This window comes from Erpetoichthys calabaricus, chromosome 5 (genome assembly GCF_900747795.2).
Source record: "Erpetoichthys calabaricus chromosome 5, fErpCal1.3, whole genome shotgun sequence".
NCBI lineage: Eukaryota > Metazoa > Chordata > Cladistia > Polypteriformes > Polypteridae > Erpetoichthys > Erpetoichthys calabaricus.
In genome coordinates this window covers 134,231,082-134,251,211 of record NC_041398.2, presented here as the reverse complement: position 1 = coordinate 134,251,211, position 20,130 = coordinate 134,231,082, and the positions used below count along the sequence as shown (strand labels likewise).

Below are 20,130 nucleotides of genomic sequence, written 5' to 3'. Positions count from 1 at the left end.
GAGTGTCATATGACAGCTTATTAGGGTACAGACAAAAAAAATAGGCACACAGTGGGAAAAAAGCACGAAATGTCAACTTTAATCTTGAAATTTCCACTTTAATCACGTAGTTTATTTTGCCATTAAAGTAGAACATCATAAACTTCATCTTAAAATCGTTTAATTTACTAGTTTCTCAAATCCCATTGTAACTAAAGTGGCACATTAAATGCTTTGTTCTGTATTTGATCTTCTATGTGCTCTACATGTGTGAATCACTACCTGCTTCTTAAACGGGCTTTCTCTTTCTCCGACAGGACACAGAATCCATTACATTCGTGATATTACAGCTCTCTGAATAATTAAAATACTGAGATGTATACGTGATATCTTTTTCATGATGATAGGAATGAAAGCATGTTATTAAACATGGGAACACGGTGGCGCAGTGCTTGTTCATGTCTCACGCAAGAGGCTTGCTGCGCCATGCGCGACCTTCGATGAAATAGTTTATTTCAGAAGTACTGTCTCTTTCAAATGTACTAACCTCCAATTCCTGTCCTTACTTTTCTTTCTCCAAAAACCCAATCGCCACACAATCACCTATATAGATGTGAAGCCATCTGTAAGCTTAAAACGCAGATTCTTCAAAACTTTTAAGGAGCATTGAAATATCTTCGTAGTACATGTTTAATTATTACATCCGTCTATCCTTCCAGTGTCGCGTCAGCACCAGCAATAATACAACGCAATGCAGGAACAATCCCTGAACTAGCTAGCGCTGCGGCACCGTGTCCTCACATGTTTAATTATTAACAATACAGATTATTTAAATGAAGTTAAAGTTTAATCTGTATAATATAATCAACATAATTTGCTGCATTTCATCTTAAAAATGATATCGTCATCATATGTAAATACGCGCTTCATAAAGTGGCGCAGGTTGTGCAATATTATAACTGTAGTGCAAGTTTACAGTGAGGTAATTATACTTATAAGTACAAACAGTTCTACAAGGAGCACTTGATGGACTGATTGAGTGTGTTTAGAGTTCTTGGGTTGAAACTTTTTCTGAACCGCGAAGTCTGTACAGGAAAGTCTCTGAAGCGTTTTGCCGTAGCTCAGGCAGCGTCTGCTTCATGCTGTATACAGCTGCTGCTGTGATTCCCCACTCAGATACAGTGATATAAATACTCCGAGTGGCGCAGTGAGAGTAATATGGAAAAAGATGATCTGCTGTGGCAACCCTTAACGAGAGCAGCTGAAAGAAGAAGAAGATGCATTGAGGGTAACAACACTAAAGCAGTTATGGTATTTGGAATACTATGGCTATTCCCTGGACCATTATATTGCTGCAGGTTAATTACAATCAGAATCATTACACTAATAAACAATATGCAGTTAATTTCAGTGTATTTATAAAGCCGCGTCAGGAATGTGGAGCAAAGAAAGAAAGGGTGACTACACAGGAACAGTAGCACTGCTTTGACGCTGGGTGCCACCAGTCTGCAAAACCGAGCGAAGAAATTGTGTATGCCAAGGTATGAGTTACTGTGGAAATGTGCGTGGCTTTATGACAAGTTTAGGTTTTATACATCGCAATTTTAGTGTGGAAACGTTCGTATGCAACATTTCTGTGCGTACGCACTGTTTATACATGAGGCCCCAGGCCTTTAATGACCTCTTGGACACAGCCCTCAGCAGTGTGTCTGTCTGCGGAGAGAGTGTCGACCTTGTTGAGAAGTTCACTTACCTCGGCAGTGACATTCACGTCTCTGGTAACTCTTCCTATGAAGTCAGTAGATGGATTGGGAGAGCATGGGGGTCATGAGGTCGCTGCAAAGGGGTGTGTGGTGCTCCCGATATCTATGCAAAAGGATGAAGGTCCAAGTCTTTAGAGTGCCTCCTGTCTTGCTATGTGGCTGTAAGACATGGACACTATCCAGTGACCTGAGATGAAGACTGGACTCCTTTGGTACTGTGTCTCTTCAGAGAATCCTTGGGTACCGCTGGTTTGACTTTGTGTCGAATGAGCGGTTGCTCATGAAGTCCCAAATGAGGCACATTACCTGCATTGTGAAGAAGATTCAGTTGCGGCACTACGGCCATGTGGCGTGATTTACAGAGGGTGATCCGGCTCGTAAGATCCTCATTGCTGAAGACTCGAGTGGCTGGACCAGGCCAAGGGGGCGCCCATGTTATACCTGGCTGCAGCAGATAGAGGGTCACTTCCGGAGGGTGGGACAGGACTGTGTGTCTGCCAGGGGGGTTGCCCACCAGGATCCCAAGCTATTTTGTCAGGAGGTGGGTGCGGCAACGCGCTGTACCAGTGCATGATCCCCAACCTGAACTCACCTGTCCATGTTGTCGGCTCTCATTCATTAGTAAAATATGTGATTTACACACCGATATGATGAGGCAAACGGTATGTCCCAGTCAAGTGAATCTGCTTTATCAAAGATCCCACCTACGTCAAGTCACAGACAGTGAAAGGCTCCTTACTACTGGATAGTTGAGGTTCAGAGTATTCTAAGTAATTGTTGGAATTATCATTCATATTCCGTTTCACAGCTGTGTGTAAAAAGCAGGAAATGTATTGTGTGTATGAGATCTCATCTTTAAACATTATGCACAAAGCTTGAGTCAGAGTGCATGTGGAATTGTTTGGCTGACCCGCAAAGAGACTTGAAGATTACACTAGGGAAAGAAATTCTTCTTACTCTTCAAAAAATGAAAACATATGGGTAAGGAAGCCCTAGAAAACCGACAGAATGCTAGTGATAAAGAATTTGAAAACGTTGAGTCAGATTCTGATCAGTTTCGATTCTATTGAAAATGACATGCTTCCGGAAAGATTTGCTGGTATGCTTGATTTGTAAGTATTGCTCATAGCAGAACTTTGAAGCAACAACAACATTTATTTAAATGGCACATTTTTATACAAACAATGTAGCTCAAAGAAAGTTATATGAAACAAAATAACACATAAGAATAGGTAATAATATTAAAGAATAAGCAACAAAGAAAAAGGTAAGGTGAGATGGCCAGGAGTGCAGAAAAAAAAAAAACACCAGTTAGGCTGAAGAAAAAAGAAAAAAATCTGCAGGGGTTCCAAGGCCTAAAAGGCCAGCCAGCCCCCACTGGGCATTCTACCTAACATAAATGTTCTTAAATCAGTCCTCTTGGTTTTCAGGCTTCATGTGACAGGATTTGATGATATTGGTCTTGTACAGAGCTGGGACACCCACCCTCAATCCATCAACGCAGGGGGCTGCATGTTGCCTTGATCAGGAGGTGGTGGCGGTGGAGCAAATCGCCACCACAGAAGAACCGGAACAGACAGCAAAGAATAGTACAGATTGCAGATCCCTCAAGAATACAATTCTCTACCCATATAGTCAGAAATACAACTAAAACGTAGCTATGAAAAGGCCAAATTAAAATAACGAGATTTTAGCAATTTTTTTAAAAATATCCCACAGTGCTAGCCTGGTGAATTTCTATTCCAGATTTTGGGTGTATAACGGCAAAAGTCCACCTCATCACTTGTTTTACGTTTAGCTCTTAGAATTATAAGTAGACCTTCTTTCAAGGATCTAAGGTTAGGACTTGGAGTGTAGGGGGACAGACATTCTAAAATATAAGATAGAGCGCGATTATTTACGGCATCAGTAGTATTTTAAAGTCAATTGTGAATGACACAGGTAACCAATGTAACAATGAGAAAACTGGTGAAATGTGCTCAGATTTTCTTTTCTTATTAAAGATTCTCGGTGTTGCATTCTGCACTAATTGCAGCCGATTGAGGTCTTTCTTAGGCAGTCCTGTAAGAAGTGCATTACAGTAATCTAGTTGGCTAAAAACAAAAGCGTGAACTAATTTTTCAGAGATTTGTGAAGTTAGAAGAGCTCTAAATTTTACTTTATTCCTTAAGTGAAAAAATGCAGACCTCATAATCTGGTTAATATGCGATTTGAAGTTTAGGTCAGAGTCCATGATTACCCCTAACTTCTTCACCTTTGTCTTGAGTTTTAAACCTAAGGGATCAAGTTTATTTCTGATACTCTCACTGTATTCTTGTGTGCCAATCACTAAGATGTCTGTTTTCTGCTTATTTAGTTTACTCATCCAATCAGGAATACTGCTAAGACATTGGATCAGAGAGCCAAGAGAGTCAGGTGATTAGGCGTGTGTCGTCTACATAGCTGTGGCCGCTGACCTGGTGATGAAGATTTAATGGCAACATATAGACTGAAAAAAGCAGCAGACCAAGAAGAAGATTCGCATCAAGCGTCCCAGCATGCAGTTTTACAAGCATAACAAGTTCAATTACCACTCCCGAAGGCCGTCTGCTACACGATCTCCCTATACTAGTTTTCTCAGCAGCTACTCTTCCAGTTTCAATTTCAAAGAGTACTGGCAACGTACCTGCTCAGTTTCACATAGGGAATCTCAAACCTACCAAGCGCATGTCACTGAATCATGGCACGTGGACCTTCATGCAAGACTGGTTTTCGATCAAATGTACAGGTGATCTCAAAAAATTTGAATATCATCGAAAAGTTAATTTATTTCAGTAATTCAATTCAAAAAGTCAAACTCATCGATTATATAGATTCATTAGACACAAAATGATATATTTCAAGTGTTTATTTCTTTCCATTTTGATGATTATGGCTTATAGCTAATGAAAACCTAAGTCTGTATCTCAGAAAATTAGAATATTGTGAAAAAGTTCAATATTGTAGACTGTCATGAATGGGCGTCGGAGGATTCCTCTAAGGACCGGGGAAAGGTACACAATTACCTGCTGAGACGAGGGTTGGACTACTGCTCACTTTGTCCGGTTGTTCTGGAAGTTGCGCTATAAAAGCAGCAGCGGCAAAGAGAAAGGCGTCTTTTGCTGGGAGACCAGAACGAGCCGTACGGCGGAGCACGTGACTCTTGAAAGATTCCTTAGGAGAAAGAAATCCCTGGTCGGGATAGTGCATTGGTGCTGTTTTTGTTACTTTTATCTATTTTGCTTGTTTCATCTCGTGACGATTAAAAGGGACGACCCGGTTGGCGTCCCAACATTTCGACTGTTTCCAGTCTGTCCAACCACAAGACTCATGGTGTCACACTCGACTCAGATAATTAACCCAAAACACCTGCAAAGGTGTCCTGAGCTTTTAAATGTTCTCTCAAGTCTGGTTCAGTAGACCACACAATCATGGGGAAGACTGCCGACTTGACAGTTGTCCAGAAGGCAGTCATTGACACCCTCCACGAGGAGGGGAAGCCACAAAAAGTCATTGCTAAATAAGCTGGCTGCTCACAGAGTGCTGTATATAAGCATATTCATGGAAAATTGAGTGGAAGCAAAACCCGCAGCCTTGACACGATTGTGAAGCACAACTCCTTCAAGAATTTAGGGGAGATTCACAAGGAGTGGGGTGCGGCTGGAGTCAGTGCTTCAACAGCCACCACACTGTCGCATTTCTTGTGTCAAGTCACTCTTGAACCAGAGATAACGTCAAAAGCGTCTTTCCTGGGCTAAGGAGAAAACGGACTGGACTGTTTTTCAGTGGTCCAAAGTCAACTTTTCAGATGAATGTCAACTTTGCATTTCATTTGGAAATCAAGGTCCCAGAGTCTGGAGGAAGAGTGGAGAGGCACAGAATCCAAGTTGCTTGAGGTTTGGACAGTCAATGATGATTTGGGGAGCCATGTCATCTGCTGGTGTTGGTCCACTGTGTTTTATCAAGTCCAAAGTCAGCGCAGCTGTCTACTAGGAAATTTTAGAGCACTTCGTGCCTCCCTCCGCTGAAAAGCTTTCTGGAGATGCCAATTTCATTTTCCAGCAGGACTTGGCACCTGCCCACACTGCCGAAAGTACCAATGCCTGGTTTTAATCACCATGGTGTTACTGTGCTTGATTGGCCAGCAAACTCGCCTGACCTAAACCCCAAAGAGAATCTGTGAGATATTGCCAAGAGGAAGTTGAAAGACACCAGACCCAACAATGCAGACGAGCTGAAGGCCACTATCGAAGCATCCTGGGCTTCCATAACACCTCAGCAGTGCCACAGGCTATTTGCCTCCATGTCACGAAGCATTAATTTAGTAATTCATGCAAAAGGAGCCCCGACCAAGTATTAAGTGCGTACATGGACATACTTTTCAGGAGGCCAACATTTCTGTATTAAAAATCTTTTTTTTATTGGTCTTATGTAATATTCTAATTTTCTGAGATACTGAATTTTGACTTTTAATTACCTGAAAGCCATAATCATCAAAATGAAAAGAAATAAATGCTTAAAATATATCACTCTGTGTCTAACAAATCTATATATTACATGAGTAAATGAACTTTTCAATGATATTCTAATTTATTGAGATGCACCTGTACTTGTATCATGTGGCAAGCTGAACTCTGCTGATTTGAGTAAGCCAGTTTTCAACTTGCACACCAAAAACATGGTGTTTAGGTTAACTGAACACTCCACATTGACCCCTGTGTGAAGGATTCAGGTGTATGTGATGGGTGTGTGACTAGGTTTTGGGTCCTGTCTAAGACTGTTTCAGGGCTGCCAGAAAAGGCATTGACTCAACCCTATGACCCAGAACTGGAAAAAGTGTATGTACTTAGTTTAATCCAGATATGAAATGCAATAAATAAATAAACATCAGCCAATTCTGATGAGGTTCCTTGCACCATCACCCTCTACTTCCTGTGTCTGAGCCAATTCTGCACCCATCAAAAAACATCACCCTGAACTCCCACTTCTTTTAATTTGATGCACAACCTCTCATGTGGCACTTTATCAAATGTGTTCTGAAAGTCAAGATAAATAATATCATATGCTCCACTTTGATCGTATCCTTTTGTTGCTTCCTCATAGAATTCCAGCATGTCAGTAAAACACGATCTCCCTCTTCAGAACCCGTGCCGACTGTTCATTAAAACTCGTGTACTTGCCATGTGCTGCTCAAGCTTATCTATATATATAAAATCCCTATGTGCGTCCAGGTGTCCGTGTGTGGGTGTCTTCTGGTAAAGTGCGCATGCGCGGTGCGATGCGCGATATTACTGTCAGAGAAAGTTAGAGGCGTTTTACGGAAATACAAACCAGTATTACTGCGAGAGGAAATTAAAGGTACACAATACAGTGATGCATATTACAGCCACATACAAGCCAGTATTACTGTCAGAGGAGATTAAAGGCATATTACCGACGCGCACGCCTGTATTACCGCCAGAGAAAATTAAAGGTATATTACGGACGAATATTACGGACGTACAAGATGGTATCCTTCAATAAGGGCGCGCACAAAAAGGCGAGACTCAAAAGGACGACCTCAATTGGGCGCAGCGAATAAAGGCGCGCGTAAATAAAGATCTGCACCTGTTGCTCTTCACATATTCCAGAGCCATTTGAACTAAATTATCTACGCGCCCTTATTGAATAGAGCCGTACAAGACAGTATTACTGTCACAGAAAATTAAAGACACACAATACACGGTGGCAGCCCATGAAGAACGGTCAGCTCAGCAAGTAAACATCAACAAAAGAAAGGCTGAAAGAAAGAAAAATACGACCAACAAAAAGAATGAGGTCAAAGTCCCTTGCCATTTAATATAGACTGTTCCTACTAATGTTTATGCACTACTGTTCTAGCGCCCGTTATTGTAACGGGCTAAATGACTAGTATGTAATAATTCCTTTCATTAATACTCCTGTGATGTACATTTAGCTTACTGGCCTAAAGTTACTTTGATCTGCCCGGTCACTTTTTCTATATAATAGGATAACGTTTGCCATTTTCCAGTCATTTGGCTTTCCCCAGTGTGCAATAACTTCCAAAAATGTGTAAGGGTTTATATATGTACTTACTAATCTCCTTAAGATCTTGAGGGTAAATATTATCTGGTCCTGGTGATTTGTTTGATTTCAGCTTATTTAATCTGAGCAGCACTTGTCCCTCTACAATTTCCAAATCACTCAGTACCTCCCTATTAGTCCTGTTTACAGTACCACTGGGAGGTTATCTGCTTCCTCACTTGTGAAGACCTCAGAAAAATACTTATTTAGAGCATCCGCTATTTCACTGTCTGTATTTCTAAATTCCTCTTTACTATTCCTAATGTACTTCACCTCCTCCTTGACGACTACTAAAATACTTAATCTCTTAGGCTCGTCTTCTGCCTTATCTGCTATATTCCTCTCTATCTGCCTTTAAGCCTCCTTAATAGCCTTCTTAATTGTTGCCCTCATGTTCTCATATGCCCTATGATTCACTTTGGAGTTGTTAGTCTTATATGCCTTACACAACTGTTTTTTCTTCCTTTGCAGCTTCTTTTTAAACTCTTTATTATCCCACTGCGGAGTTTTTTAAAATTTCCTATTAGTTCCAAATTTAGGCAGGTACTTGTCCTACAGTACATGTAAAACCATTTTAAATCCTCTCCACTGCTCCTCATTTGTCTACTCTTTAAAGCTTACTCCAGTCTATTCTCCTTAGACACTGCTGTATTTGCTCAAAATTTGCACACATTCATATGTACATACATACATACATATCTCTATACACACATACTGTGGTGGACGGCCGGAACCCTAACCCAGCCGAGTATGGAAGAACTGTGGGAGGGCCGTCTCTCCCCCAGACCGACAGAAGGCAACCCAGCTGGCTTACAGCAGGGCCACTGGTTATGAGCATAGAAGCTCAACCCTGCTGGGGCCTGTGGTGATGGCCATGAGGGTGCTTTAAACGTCCAGGCGCCCATTTGGCAGTGCTTCCACCACACCTGGAAGTGCTTCCAAAAGAAGCTCGTTGGGCACCTGGACTCCTTTTAGGTGGTCCTATAAAAAGAGCCAGTCACCACCACTCGATGGCCTGAGTCGATAGGAAGTGGACGAAGCTCTTGAGGAGGAGTGAAGATGGAAGGACTGGCAGCAAAAGGGACGCGTTGTGCTCTGTGAAGGCAACTATAAATAAACCGTGTGTTGTGTGGACTAAAGTTGTGTCCTGCCTGTTTGTGCCTGGGATAGGGCGACTGTATGTGCCCTGGGATTCACAATTCATACATTCATAAATATACAAACTTTGGTGAGGCAACTGCAACAGAAGGGAAGCTGTGTGGACCGATGTGCAAAAACCACAATCTTTATTTATTTATTTTTTATTTATTATATATAATAACTTTCTTTTTCTAAAAAATAAAAATAACTGCAACTGCAATACTTGTTTAGGTAAACGTGACTAAATGTTTCCAAACAGGGGAACACCTTCTGCCAAACTGTGAAACTTTGCAATGCTGTGGGGATTTGACATCTAAACTTTGACATCTAAGCTGACAGATTGGAATCAACTTTCTTTTGTGCCCCATAGTTGTGCATCATAAATTGCCTCGGTATGTACTGTAAAATCCAGTTTTTTGGAGAGAAATTCCTAAAACGCCTACTTTTTTCTGCATCTAGATGTTCATCCTGGAGAGTGGGAAGAAAGTCAAAAAAGAAGAAACTACCAATTTAATAGTAGTGTCTTTATGTAAACTTTATGAGGTTTATTAAAATGCACAAATACAAAAAGGATAACTAAAATAAATATGACGCTATTCAAACTGGAATGCTGTACTTGTCCAGCTGACTAGATGTGCAAGTTTTGAAAATCTGAATTTGGAGGAAAAAGTACCTTTGGATTAATTAATCTTCCTTCATTTAAAACAAAAAAAAAAGACTACATAATTGGTTTCTGAATATTTTATTATCTAAGAAATTAGATAATACAGAATACATTATATCTTTGATTATAATAAAGTCTATTAACATTATTTTAAATAAAGTACTCCCCCAACATAAGGGCCATTTAAATAATACCACTTCAAGTAATTTTGAGGTCACAGCCCACAATGCTCAAAATTGCAACTGTAAGATGAGTAAAGTTCTGTCTAAACTATAAAATAAAGACACGGTACATCTTCAGCTCTGTCCAGGAAGTGTGCTTCTCTTCTGGTTGGAAATTCCAGTGGCAGTGCAAGAAATGACAACCTGCGAGGGCAAGAAAATGAATGTTACCTAAAAAAATAAGAAGGTATCTGGGAATTTTAAAAGGTTCTGACCTGAACCTTCAATTTGTTGCCTTGAACAAGCAGAGCACTTTAAAATTAAGTCTGGCCATACGTATGACAATAAGGAAACACAAAATAAAAATAAAAAGGGCACACGAAACGCAAACATTAAAGCTGTCCATTTCTTGAAAGAAAAAAAACTGTGCTCATCTTAAATTAAATGTCTTGTCTGTTTGCAGAAGAAATATCTTGACTCAAAGTTCCTTACCTGGGTATGTTCATTTCACAATGGAGCGTGGAACTGTTCATGGGCCATTATTAACTGCTGCATCTTTTCTTCTTTTGCTCGTCTACAGTGACAAAGCTTGGAAATGGGGATAGAACAAAATAATGATTATTACTACTGTATGGTTCACATACTGCTGATATGTTGATAACTTACTTAAACAAAGATATTTTATTAATTGATGTTACTGCAAAATACATTTAAGCATTCTAGGCAGGCAGATAGCAGATGTTGCCATAGATATGACTTGTTAGTTTCAATCTCAGGCCTAAAAGCAGACAAACCTAAAAATAACTGAACTCCAATGAAACCCATTAAAAATTAAACTTCTGTTTTTCAAATGACCCAAATATGTTTTTTTTCTTTTCTGTAATATTTTGTGTTACTAAATTCTTACATACCAAATTCAACTGAATTTCCCAAATAATGATTTAATAAAGTTCAACTTGACCTATCACACTAAAGTATATAACCAGTATGGGGAGAAAACAGAAGACTGAAGTCAAGAACTTATGTTACTAATTGAGTTAACAAAAATATGTAATTTTAAAAAATAAATTAAAAAATGTATTTATTTTTCTTTTTATAATTTATCTATAGGAGATGCTGGTGTCCTACCTAAATCAAAACTTTAGAAGCGTAAAATGACCAGCACTCATTAAAGGAAGACTCCACTCAAAACAATATTTTTTATGTTACTTACCCAACACAGTTTATAATGATGGCTAAGAAAAAATTTTAATCTCACGTTTTCATGGAGACCAGAGATAATGTTTATGATAGGGTGACAGCCTATGGTGATGAACACTGCACCACAGCAAACAATATCAAAAATGTCTATGAAAAAACCTCATGTTACTCATTTCACATAATTAACTTGTCAAATCATCCAGTCATACGCTCACAACATGCAAAACACATGCTTTTTTGGGCTAAAATATTATAAGATAAAATCTCCTGCAAAATTAATACAGTCCACAAACAGAAAGTCAATTCAAATTGGATGACACGTTTTAACTGAAGACCCACCTCTCCCCCTACTTCATCGGTCAAGAGTCCTGTCTTCAATTCATTTTTGGGTGGAGTGTTCCTTTAATAAAACCTCCTAGGTTTTTCAAGGAGTCTGCAATTTATGAATGTCCCAGTGCCTTGTGAACGTGCTGAAGAAACGGTCGGCCCAACAGACAAGTGTTTGGCAACACCAATGCCTCCCTGAACAGCTCTTTAGTAAATATAAAAAAGGCCTAACAAAGGGTCTAATGTGCTATGTCTTGATGTAGGAGGACAGCACCTCCAGCATCTCCTACAGATAAATAACGTGGGTTTATTTGATTTCTTAACATGGTAAATTTCATTTTCCATTGCTGCTTATTTGCTCATAGCATAAGAATAGTACAGTTTAAATACAGACAATAAGTCTGCCATTGTACTATTTTGTAAACAGACACAAATCTCTAAGATGACTCCTCATGTTTGAATCAATTACTTCTATCTGCACTTAGATGAAAACAGCAGATTACATGGGATTGTTGTTCTACTTAAAGTCAAAATGAAACTCTAATCAAATCATTAAGATTCCATAAAAATGCACAAAAGGTCTGCACGGCAAAGTAAAAACATAGCAGTATTTAAAGAAAATGAAAGAATTGAAGCCACCTGGTAAACCTGAAAGATAACAAATAGTTGAAAGATTTCTATGAGTGAACATGTACATTTAATAGTTTGCAGATAACCATCTGTAAATAAATGTCCATTCAGCAATGTACAATGTAACTTCAGCATTATATAAACAACTTTGTTATATAGTCTTGCTATTTGAGGCCAAGTAAATGTAAAATGCTGTGCTATACATAGTTCTCTTATTAAACCGATTTACAAAATGATTTTAGGCATTATATTTTTATGTGATTAAAAATAATAGCACTTCTTGTTTTTTTTTTCAACATTCAAAAATTTGATGAGAAAGTAGTTACTATATTTTTTCTTCTCACATTTGACCAAGTAAGTAAGGCCAGTATTTAACTTACAGTATTGCATGTAAGCAAAATTCCATGCTTTTTTCCTTAAACAACAATGAACATTTATGTGCCATGACTTTGGTTCAAAAATCAAACTACTTAACTATCCATCCATCCATTTTCCAACCCGCTGAATCCGAACACAGGGTCACGGGGGTCTGCTGGAGCCAATCCCAGCCAACACAGGGCACAAGGCAGGAACCAATCCTGGGCAGGGTGCCAACCCACCGCAGGACTTAATAACTAATAGCATCAATATCCATCAATAATGTAATAATAGTCTCAGCACAAAGGAAGCGTACATACTACAAAAATCCCAGTAAGACTTAAAAATCTGCTCAATGTGATTTAATATCCAACTGAACAACAGGGTGCACTTCAGGTCACTTTAACCAGCTGACATTTTAATAAAAGCAGAGTTTGTACTAATCAAGTAAAGTAAAGGTACATACAGTTCTTTTTTCCATAAAGCTAGTCAGGAAGTCATCAATTTCAGTTTTTCCCTCCAGAAACCCTTCTGCAATATCCTCAGATTCCTCTTCTGCTTCATGAGCTGCTACCTTTAGCCTGGCCTGCAGGGCACTAAGACTGCAACTCTATTTAGTAATAAAAAAAAATTATACTATATACATTTTTGTGTGTATCAAACATTAGATAAATACAGTAAGTGTACCATTTTAATGTGTACCAAATTAAAAAAAAACGAAAAAAAAAAAAAAAAAAAAAACAGGACACCTGAAAATTGAGACTACTGTTCAGCCTGGGCAAGTCATACATTGTCATCATGTGACGATGCGGGTTCGGCTCCATGCTCCCATCTTCTGTTAGGGAGCCCTTGAACCCTACACCGTCGATAATGTTACCGAGCTGAGCCAGACAGTGAGGCAACAGTAGCAAGGGGATGTTACATAAATGTGCAAAGTGCTTTTATTTAAAAGAACAATCAAAACAGGTGTCCAAAGTGCAGTCAAAGTTCAATAAATCAAAAGTCAATAAATAATCCATAAAAGAAACCTGTAGAGGTTAAAAACCAATAAATAGAAAAATCCTCTAAAAACAACAAGGTAAAATGTCCCAGGAAGTAATACGTTAAAACAAAAAAGCCCGGTGTCCTTTGTTACCCTGGCGGCTCCCCTGCTACTCCCGTCTGGGCTGCTCTACAAGAGAGTTGCCTACCTGCAGGAACAGCTGCCCTTCAATGAGGTCCGGTAGCCCTCCGATCCTTGGCTACGTCAGGCTCCCAACCGCACTGAGACTTTGGTCAATTCCCCAGTGGCCAAGGCACTCACGCTGAGGCTAAACCAGTCCAAAGCCTCCTCGACTCCCACTCCTATCAATTTTTTTTTTTTTTACTTTTCCTCCTTTTTCCTAACTGGCTCGCGCTTCCCTTTATGCTGAGGGCCGTAGCAGTTGCAGCCCATTAGCCACAGGAACAATCACGGATGTGGGCAGTCTCTCACCTGTGCACTTAGGTGAGAAACGCCCACACCGCAGATCGCTCTGCGGCTCACTACAGCCACCACGCCCCCCTCGCTAAGCCGCGAGTGCGGTGATTATTTATTTTAAACAAACTGGCCTTTGCTAAAGGAGCTGTGGACCCATAACACCACACATCATAAATCGCAAAGTGATTTTGAGATCCTGCAAGTTCAACAAACTTAGCTGAGACTGTTTTTATTACTTTGTGACATTTTAAAACTTGAATAAGCATTAGCACAATTAGACTTGTTGTAGTGCTCTGTTTTCTGCATGACAGACTTCAACTTTTGGTATGCAGAATTTCAGATAGAAGACAAATTAATTTCAAAACCTTCATGTACTTAACAACTAGTACTCAACATGAGGCCCACACCACACTCTTCACAGTCACTGCTAAACATTATATGTTCAAGAGAAACAAAACATAATGTGCAACACAAGGGAGTTTCCAGAGACTCAAGCATCTGCAGCCAATTTTGACTGCACAAGTATTCCAGGTCCTCTACAAGTGTCTCCCATGACAGTCTCAAGAACATGGAGGAGATACCAGGAGACAGGCCATTACACGAGGAGAGCTGAATAGGGTCATAGAAGGGAATCAACCCAGAAGCAGGACCAGTATCTGCTCCTTTGGGCAAGGAGCAACAGGAGGTGGACTACCAGAACCCTGCAAATTGTCCTCCTATTGGCTACTGGAGTGCATGTTTCTGACCAAACTGTCAGAAAACAGATTCCTTGATGGAGGCATGAGGACCCGACGTCCTCCTAGCAGGGTCTGTGCTCACAGTCCATCACCTTGTAGCTCTAACATCATTGGCATCCTGTTCTCTTCACAGATGAGAGCAGGTTCACACTGAGCACACGTGACAAACGTTAAAGAGTCTAAAGATGCTGTGGTGAATGTTAAGCAGTCTGCATGACCGGTTTGGCAGTGGGTCAGTGATGGTCTGGGGAGGCATATCCAAGGCTGGGGGGTGCGCACAGACCTCCACGTGCAAGGCAACAGTACCCTGACTGCTGTTAGGTACCAGGTTGAAATCCTTAGAGCCACTGTAACACCTAACACTGCAGCAGTGAGCCTTGGGTTTCTCCCGGTGCAGGACAACACCCAGCCTCATATGGCAAGAGTGCATAGGTAGTTCCAGGAAGACAAAGGAATTGATGCCATTGACTGGCCTACACAATCCCCAGACATTAAACCAAAATGAGAACCTCTGGGACATTATAGATCAGTGCATCTGATGCTGCCAAGTACTGCACAGACTGTCCATGAGGTCACTGATGTCCTGATCCAGGTCTGGGAGGAGATCCCCCAGGACACCATCTGCCATTTCATTAGGAACATGCCCAGATATTGTCGGGTCTACATACAGGTATGAGAGGGCCATACACACTACTCATTCACATTATGATTTCTTCTTCTGGCTGCTCCTGCCTTAGCATCCTTCTCCCAATATACTCAGTATCTCTCCTCTGCACAAGTCCAAACTAGCGCAATCTCTTCTCTCTTTGGGAGACTGTCTCCCAACTGTCCAACTTGAGCTGACCCTCTAATATACTTATTTCTAATCCTATCCATCCTCGTTACATCCAATGCAAATCATAGCATGTTTAACTCTGCTACCTCCAGCTGTGTCTCCTACTTTCTGGGCAGGGCCACCGTCTCCAACCCATATAACATAGCTGGTCTCACTACTCTCCTGTAGACCTTACCTTTCACTCTTGCTGATATCCGTCTGTCACAAATCACTCCTGATACTCTTCTCCACCCCATTCCACCCTGCCTGCACTCTCTTTTTCACCTCTCTTCCACAATCCCCATTACTCTGTACTGTTGATCCCAAGTATTTAAACTCATCCACCTTCGCCAACTCTACTCCCTGCATCCTCACCATTCCACTGACCTCACTCTAATTTACACACATGTATTCTGTCTTGTTCCTAATGACCTTCATTCCTCTCCTCTCTAGAGCATATCTCCACCTCTCCAGGGTCTCCTCAACCTGCACCCTACTATCGCTACAGATCACAATGTCATCAGCAAACATCCTAGTCCACAGGGACTCCTGTCTAATCTCGTCTGTCAACCTGTCCATCATCATTGCAAATAAGAAAGGGCTCAGAGCCGATCCCTGATGTAATCCCACCTCCACCTTGAATGCATCATTCACTCCTACCGCAGACCTCACCACAGTCACACTTCCCTGATACATATCCTGTACAACTCTTACGTACTTTCTCTGCCACTCCCGACTTCCTCATACAATACCACAACTCCTCTCGAGGCATCCTGTCATACGATTTCTCCAGGTCCAGAAAGACGCAATGCAACTCCTTCTGACCTTCTCTACACTTCTCCATCAACATCCTCAGAGCAAACATCGCATCTGTGGTGCTCTTCCTTGGCATGAAACCATACTGCTGCTCACTAGTCATCACCTCACTTCTTAACCTAGTTTCCACTACTCTTTCCCATAACTTCATGCTGTGGCTCATCAATTGTATCCCCCTGTAGTTACTACAGTCCTGCACATCCCCCTTATACTTAAATATCTGCACCAGTACACTTCTTCTTCACGCCTCAGGCATCCACTCACTTTCCAAGATTCCATTAAACAATCTGGTTAAAAACTCCACTGCCATCTCTCCTAAACACCTCCATGCTTCCACAGGTATGTCATCTGAACCAACGGCTTTTCCATTCTTCATAGCTGTCCTTACTTGCTCCTTTCTAATCCGTTGCACTTCCTGATTCACTATCTCCACATCATCCAACCTCTTCTCTCTGTCTCTCATTCTCTTCATTCATCAGCCTCTCAAAGTACTCTTTCCTTCTGCTCAACACACTCTCCTCACTTGTGAGTACGTTTCCATCTTTATCCTTTTCTACCCTAACCTGCTGCACATCTTTCCCAGCTCGGTCCCTCTGTCTAGCCAATCGGTACAGGTCCTTTTCTCCCTCCTTAGTGTCCAACCTCTCATACAACTCATCATATGCCTTTTCTTTAGCCTTCGCCACCTCTCTCTTCACCTTGTGCCTTATCTCCTTGTACTCTTGGCTACTTTCTGCATCTCTCTGACTATCCCACTTCTTCTTTGCCATCCTCTTCCTCTATATACTCCCTCTATGTACTTCCCCATTCCACCACCAGATTTCGTTTTCCTCCTTCCTCTGTCCAGATGTAGTATTGGTGACAGCAAGAAGGGTGCTTGGCATGACATCTGCTGTAGTTTCCCAACTGTCTGGTAATTCTTCACTACCACCCAGTGCCTTTCTCACCTTCTCCCTAAACTCAACCTTGCAGTCTTCCTTTTTCAGCTTCCACCATTTGATCCTTCGCTATGCCCTCACTCTCTTCCTTTTCTTGATCTCCAACACCATCCTACAGACCAGCATCCTATGCTGCTTAACTACACTTTCCCCTGCCGCCACTTTGCAGTCTTCAATCTCTTTCAGATTGACTCTTCTGCATAGGATGTAACCCTATGTTCCCCCCTCTTCTTAAAATACGTATTCACCACAGCCATGTCCATCCTTTTGGCAAAATCTACTATCCTCTGACCTTCTTCATTCCTTCTTCACACCATACCTTCCCATCACCTCCTCGTCTCCTCTGTTCCCTTCAACAACATGTCCATTGAAATCCGCTCCAATCATCACTTTCTCTCCCTTTGGTACACTGTCCATTACTTCATCCACCTCACTCCAAAAAATCTTCTCTCATCCATTGCACACCCAATTTGCGAGGCATATGCACTAACAACATTAATCTTCACACCTCCAATTTCCAGCTTCATAATCATCACTGTCTGACACTCTTTTCACCTCCAAAACAATCTTGACATACTGTTCCTTCAGAATAACTCCTGCCCCATTTCTCCTCCCATCCACACCATGACAGAACAATTTGAATCCACCTGGCCTTACTCCCCTTCCATTTAGTCTCTTGTACGCACAATATATCAACCTTCCTTCTCTTCATCATATCTGCTCACTCTCCCCCCCTTACCAGTCATACTACCAACATACAAAGTTCCTACCCTCAGTTCCACTTTCTTTACCGTCCTCCTCTCCTCCTGCCTCCGGAGATGTCTCCCCACCTTCTTCGGCCAACAGTAGTCCAATTTCTGCCAGCACCCTGTTGGCTAACAGTACTGGTGGCGGTCATTGTTATGTTATGTTGTTATGATTTGCCGTAATTAAAAATTCACATAAGTTGGATCAACTTGTGATATCAATTTTTGACTTTGATTTTCGGTGTGATGTTGAGTCCAGCTGTCAAGGGGTTGGTGATTTTTGTTTCCATTGACCGTTGTTTCATCATTTTGTTCTGAATGAATTGCACAGTATTACTCAGTAAAGATTTTCCAATTTTATATATTTTTATATATAATTTTTGCTTACCTCACTAAGTTCATGTTGTCTCTGCATTTTCATTTCAAAGCCAGATTTCATCTGGGTTAACTGTTCATACTAAAAAAAAAATATATATATATATATATATATATATTATAAAGAAACTTCTACAATCATACTCAGATTACCAACACAACTAATAGTGATTAATAATAATAATAATAATTAATTAAATGCAGTTAAACAGCATTAACAGCATTGCTGGCTGTACGTCATAAATTAACCTTATCATGAAATGGACACAGGTCTTTAAATCTCATGGTATGGTATTCTAAAAAGGATTTTTTACATATTAAATTTCAGAAGCATCTTTCATAGCTTTAATATTTCCTTTAGTATTTTTAAGGAGAGATATTTTGAATTTTCCTGAATCAAACAAACAAACAAAAAAAAAAACACTGACCTAAATGAAAACACAAGTTAGACTTCTAAATTATATGTCTACAACATTTCAGTATTTCTCTTTGATATAAAGATTTTCCATATATAAATTCTGAAACCTTATACAGTGGAACCTCGGTTCACGACCATAATTCGTTCAAAAACTCTGGTCGTAACCCGATTTGGTCATGAACCGAAGTAATTTCCCCCCATAGGATTGTATGTAAATACAATTAATCCGTTCCAGACCGTACGAACTGTATGTAAACATATATTTTTTAAAGATTTTTAAGCACAAATATAGTTAATACCACCATAGAATGTAGAATGTAATAGTAAACTAAATGTAAAAACATTGAATAACACTGAGAAAACCTTGAACAACAGAGAAAACTAACACTGCAAGAGTTTGCGCAATAGCGCTACGAACCCCTCGCTAAAAACACTTTTATTTAAATGAGTTTTAAGCACAGGGAAAAAATGAACATTTGAAAAATTCGTAATTTAATAAATCACCAAGAAAAGTAACATTGCAACAATGGGCGCTACGAACTGATCGCTGTAAACAGAAGTGAAGTGGAGGTTAAAATCCAATAGAAAAAGTCTTCATTAAATACAACGAGGTTAAAACAATGCTGGAATCTGTCTCTTTAAAAACAAGCCCATATGCGGCCAGCACTCTCTCTGTGTGGGTCTGTGTGTGTGTGTGTGTGTGTGTGTGCACGCGTCTCTCTCTCGCATACGCGTGGGTGTGTGCGTTTCTCTCTCTCTCTCTCGCGTGCGTGTGTGTCTCTTGCTCGCTGCATAGGGAGAGACTGAACATGTGCGGAAATCATCGGTGCGCACAAACAGAAAGGGAAACTGGCTTGTTCGTATACCGAGTGTGTGGTCGTGAACAGATGCAAAAGTTTGGCGAACTTTTTGGTCATAAACCGATTTGTATGTGTTCCGAGACGTTCGTGAACTGAGGTTCCACTGTACTTCTGAAGAATGACAAACCAAAAATATAACTTGTCTAGAGGCAAACCAAGAAAGTCTAGGAATCTGAAACCTATGTTGTTTTTTTCTAAGCAATATCAAAGAATATTAGGTACCCCAAAAAGTTTAATAATTCAGGCTTGAATTCATTCCTCTAAAATATTTAGCATTTCCCATGCTCTTCTTATGGAAAGATATTTAGATGTTTCTGACATCAAATGTAGGAATCCCACATAAGAAATATGACTATGATGGTTGGTTTCGTCTGTTTATAGGAGATGGACGTCTGAAACAGAGCTCCGCTAGCAGCGGCTTTATTTTCCCACGTATTTCATATTATTTAGAGATATCCTGTATTTAACCCGACCAAGGAACTTCCACTACAATATACAAGCATGAGTAACAAGAAGAAAAGTCAGAAAGAACCGGAAAAGAAACTTAAAGCTGTATCAAAGTCTGGACAGACTTCCGGCCTGAGTGCAATGCAAGGTATGGCCTCACGGAGACTGACCTGGAACAGGCAGACGAATGCGCAGAA

The 20,130-nt window shown here is 40.5% G+C and overlaps 1 protein-coding gene across 1 annotated transcript in view; it reads right to left on the bottom strand.

The window, feature by feature from the left end:
• Positions 1-9,710: 9,710 nt before the first annotated feature.
• Positions 9,711-20,130, bottom strand: part of vps37a (VPS37A subunit of ESCRT-I) — a 57,353-nt gene continuing 46,933 nt past the window's right edge. Inside the window, exons 9-12 of the mRNA XM_028802052.2 lie at positions 18,222-18,290; positions 12,790-12,933; positions 10,302-10,397; positions 9,711-10,013 (exon numbers count right to left, since the gene is read on the bottom strand). Coding sequence (XP_028657885.1) covers positions 10,317-10,397; positions 12,790-12,933; positions 18,222-18,290 — 294 coding nt within the window. The 3' untranslated portion in view covers positions 9,711-10,013; positions 10,302-10,316. The remainder of the gene's footprint in view (positions 10,014-10,301; positions 10,398-12,789; positions 12,934-18,221; positions 18,291-20,130) is intronic.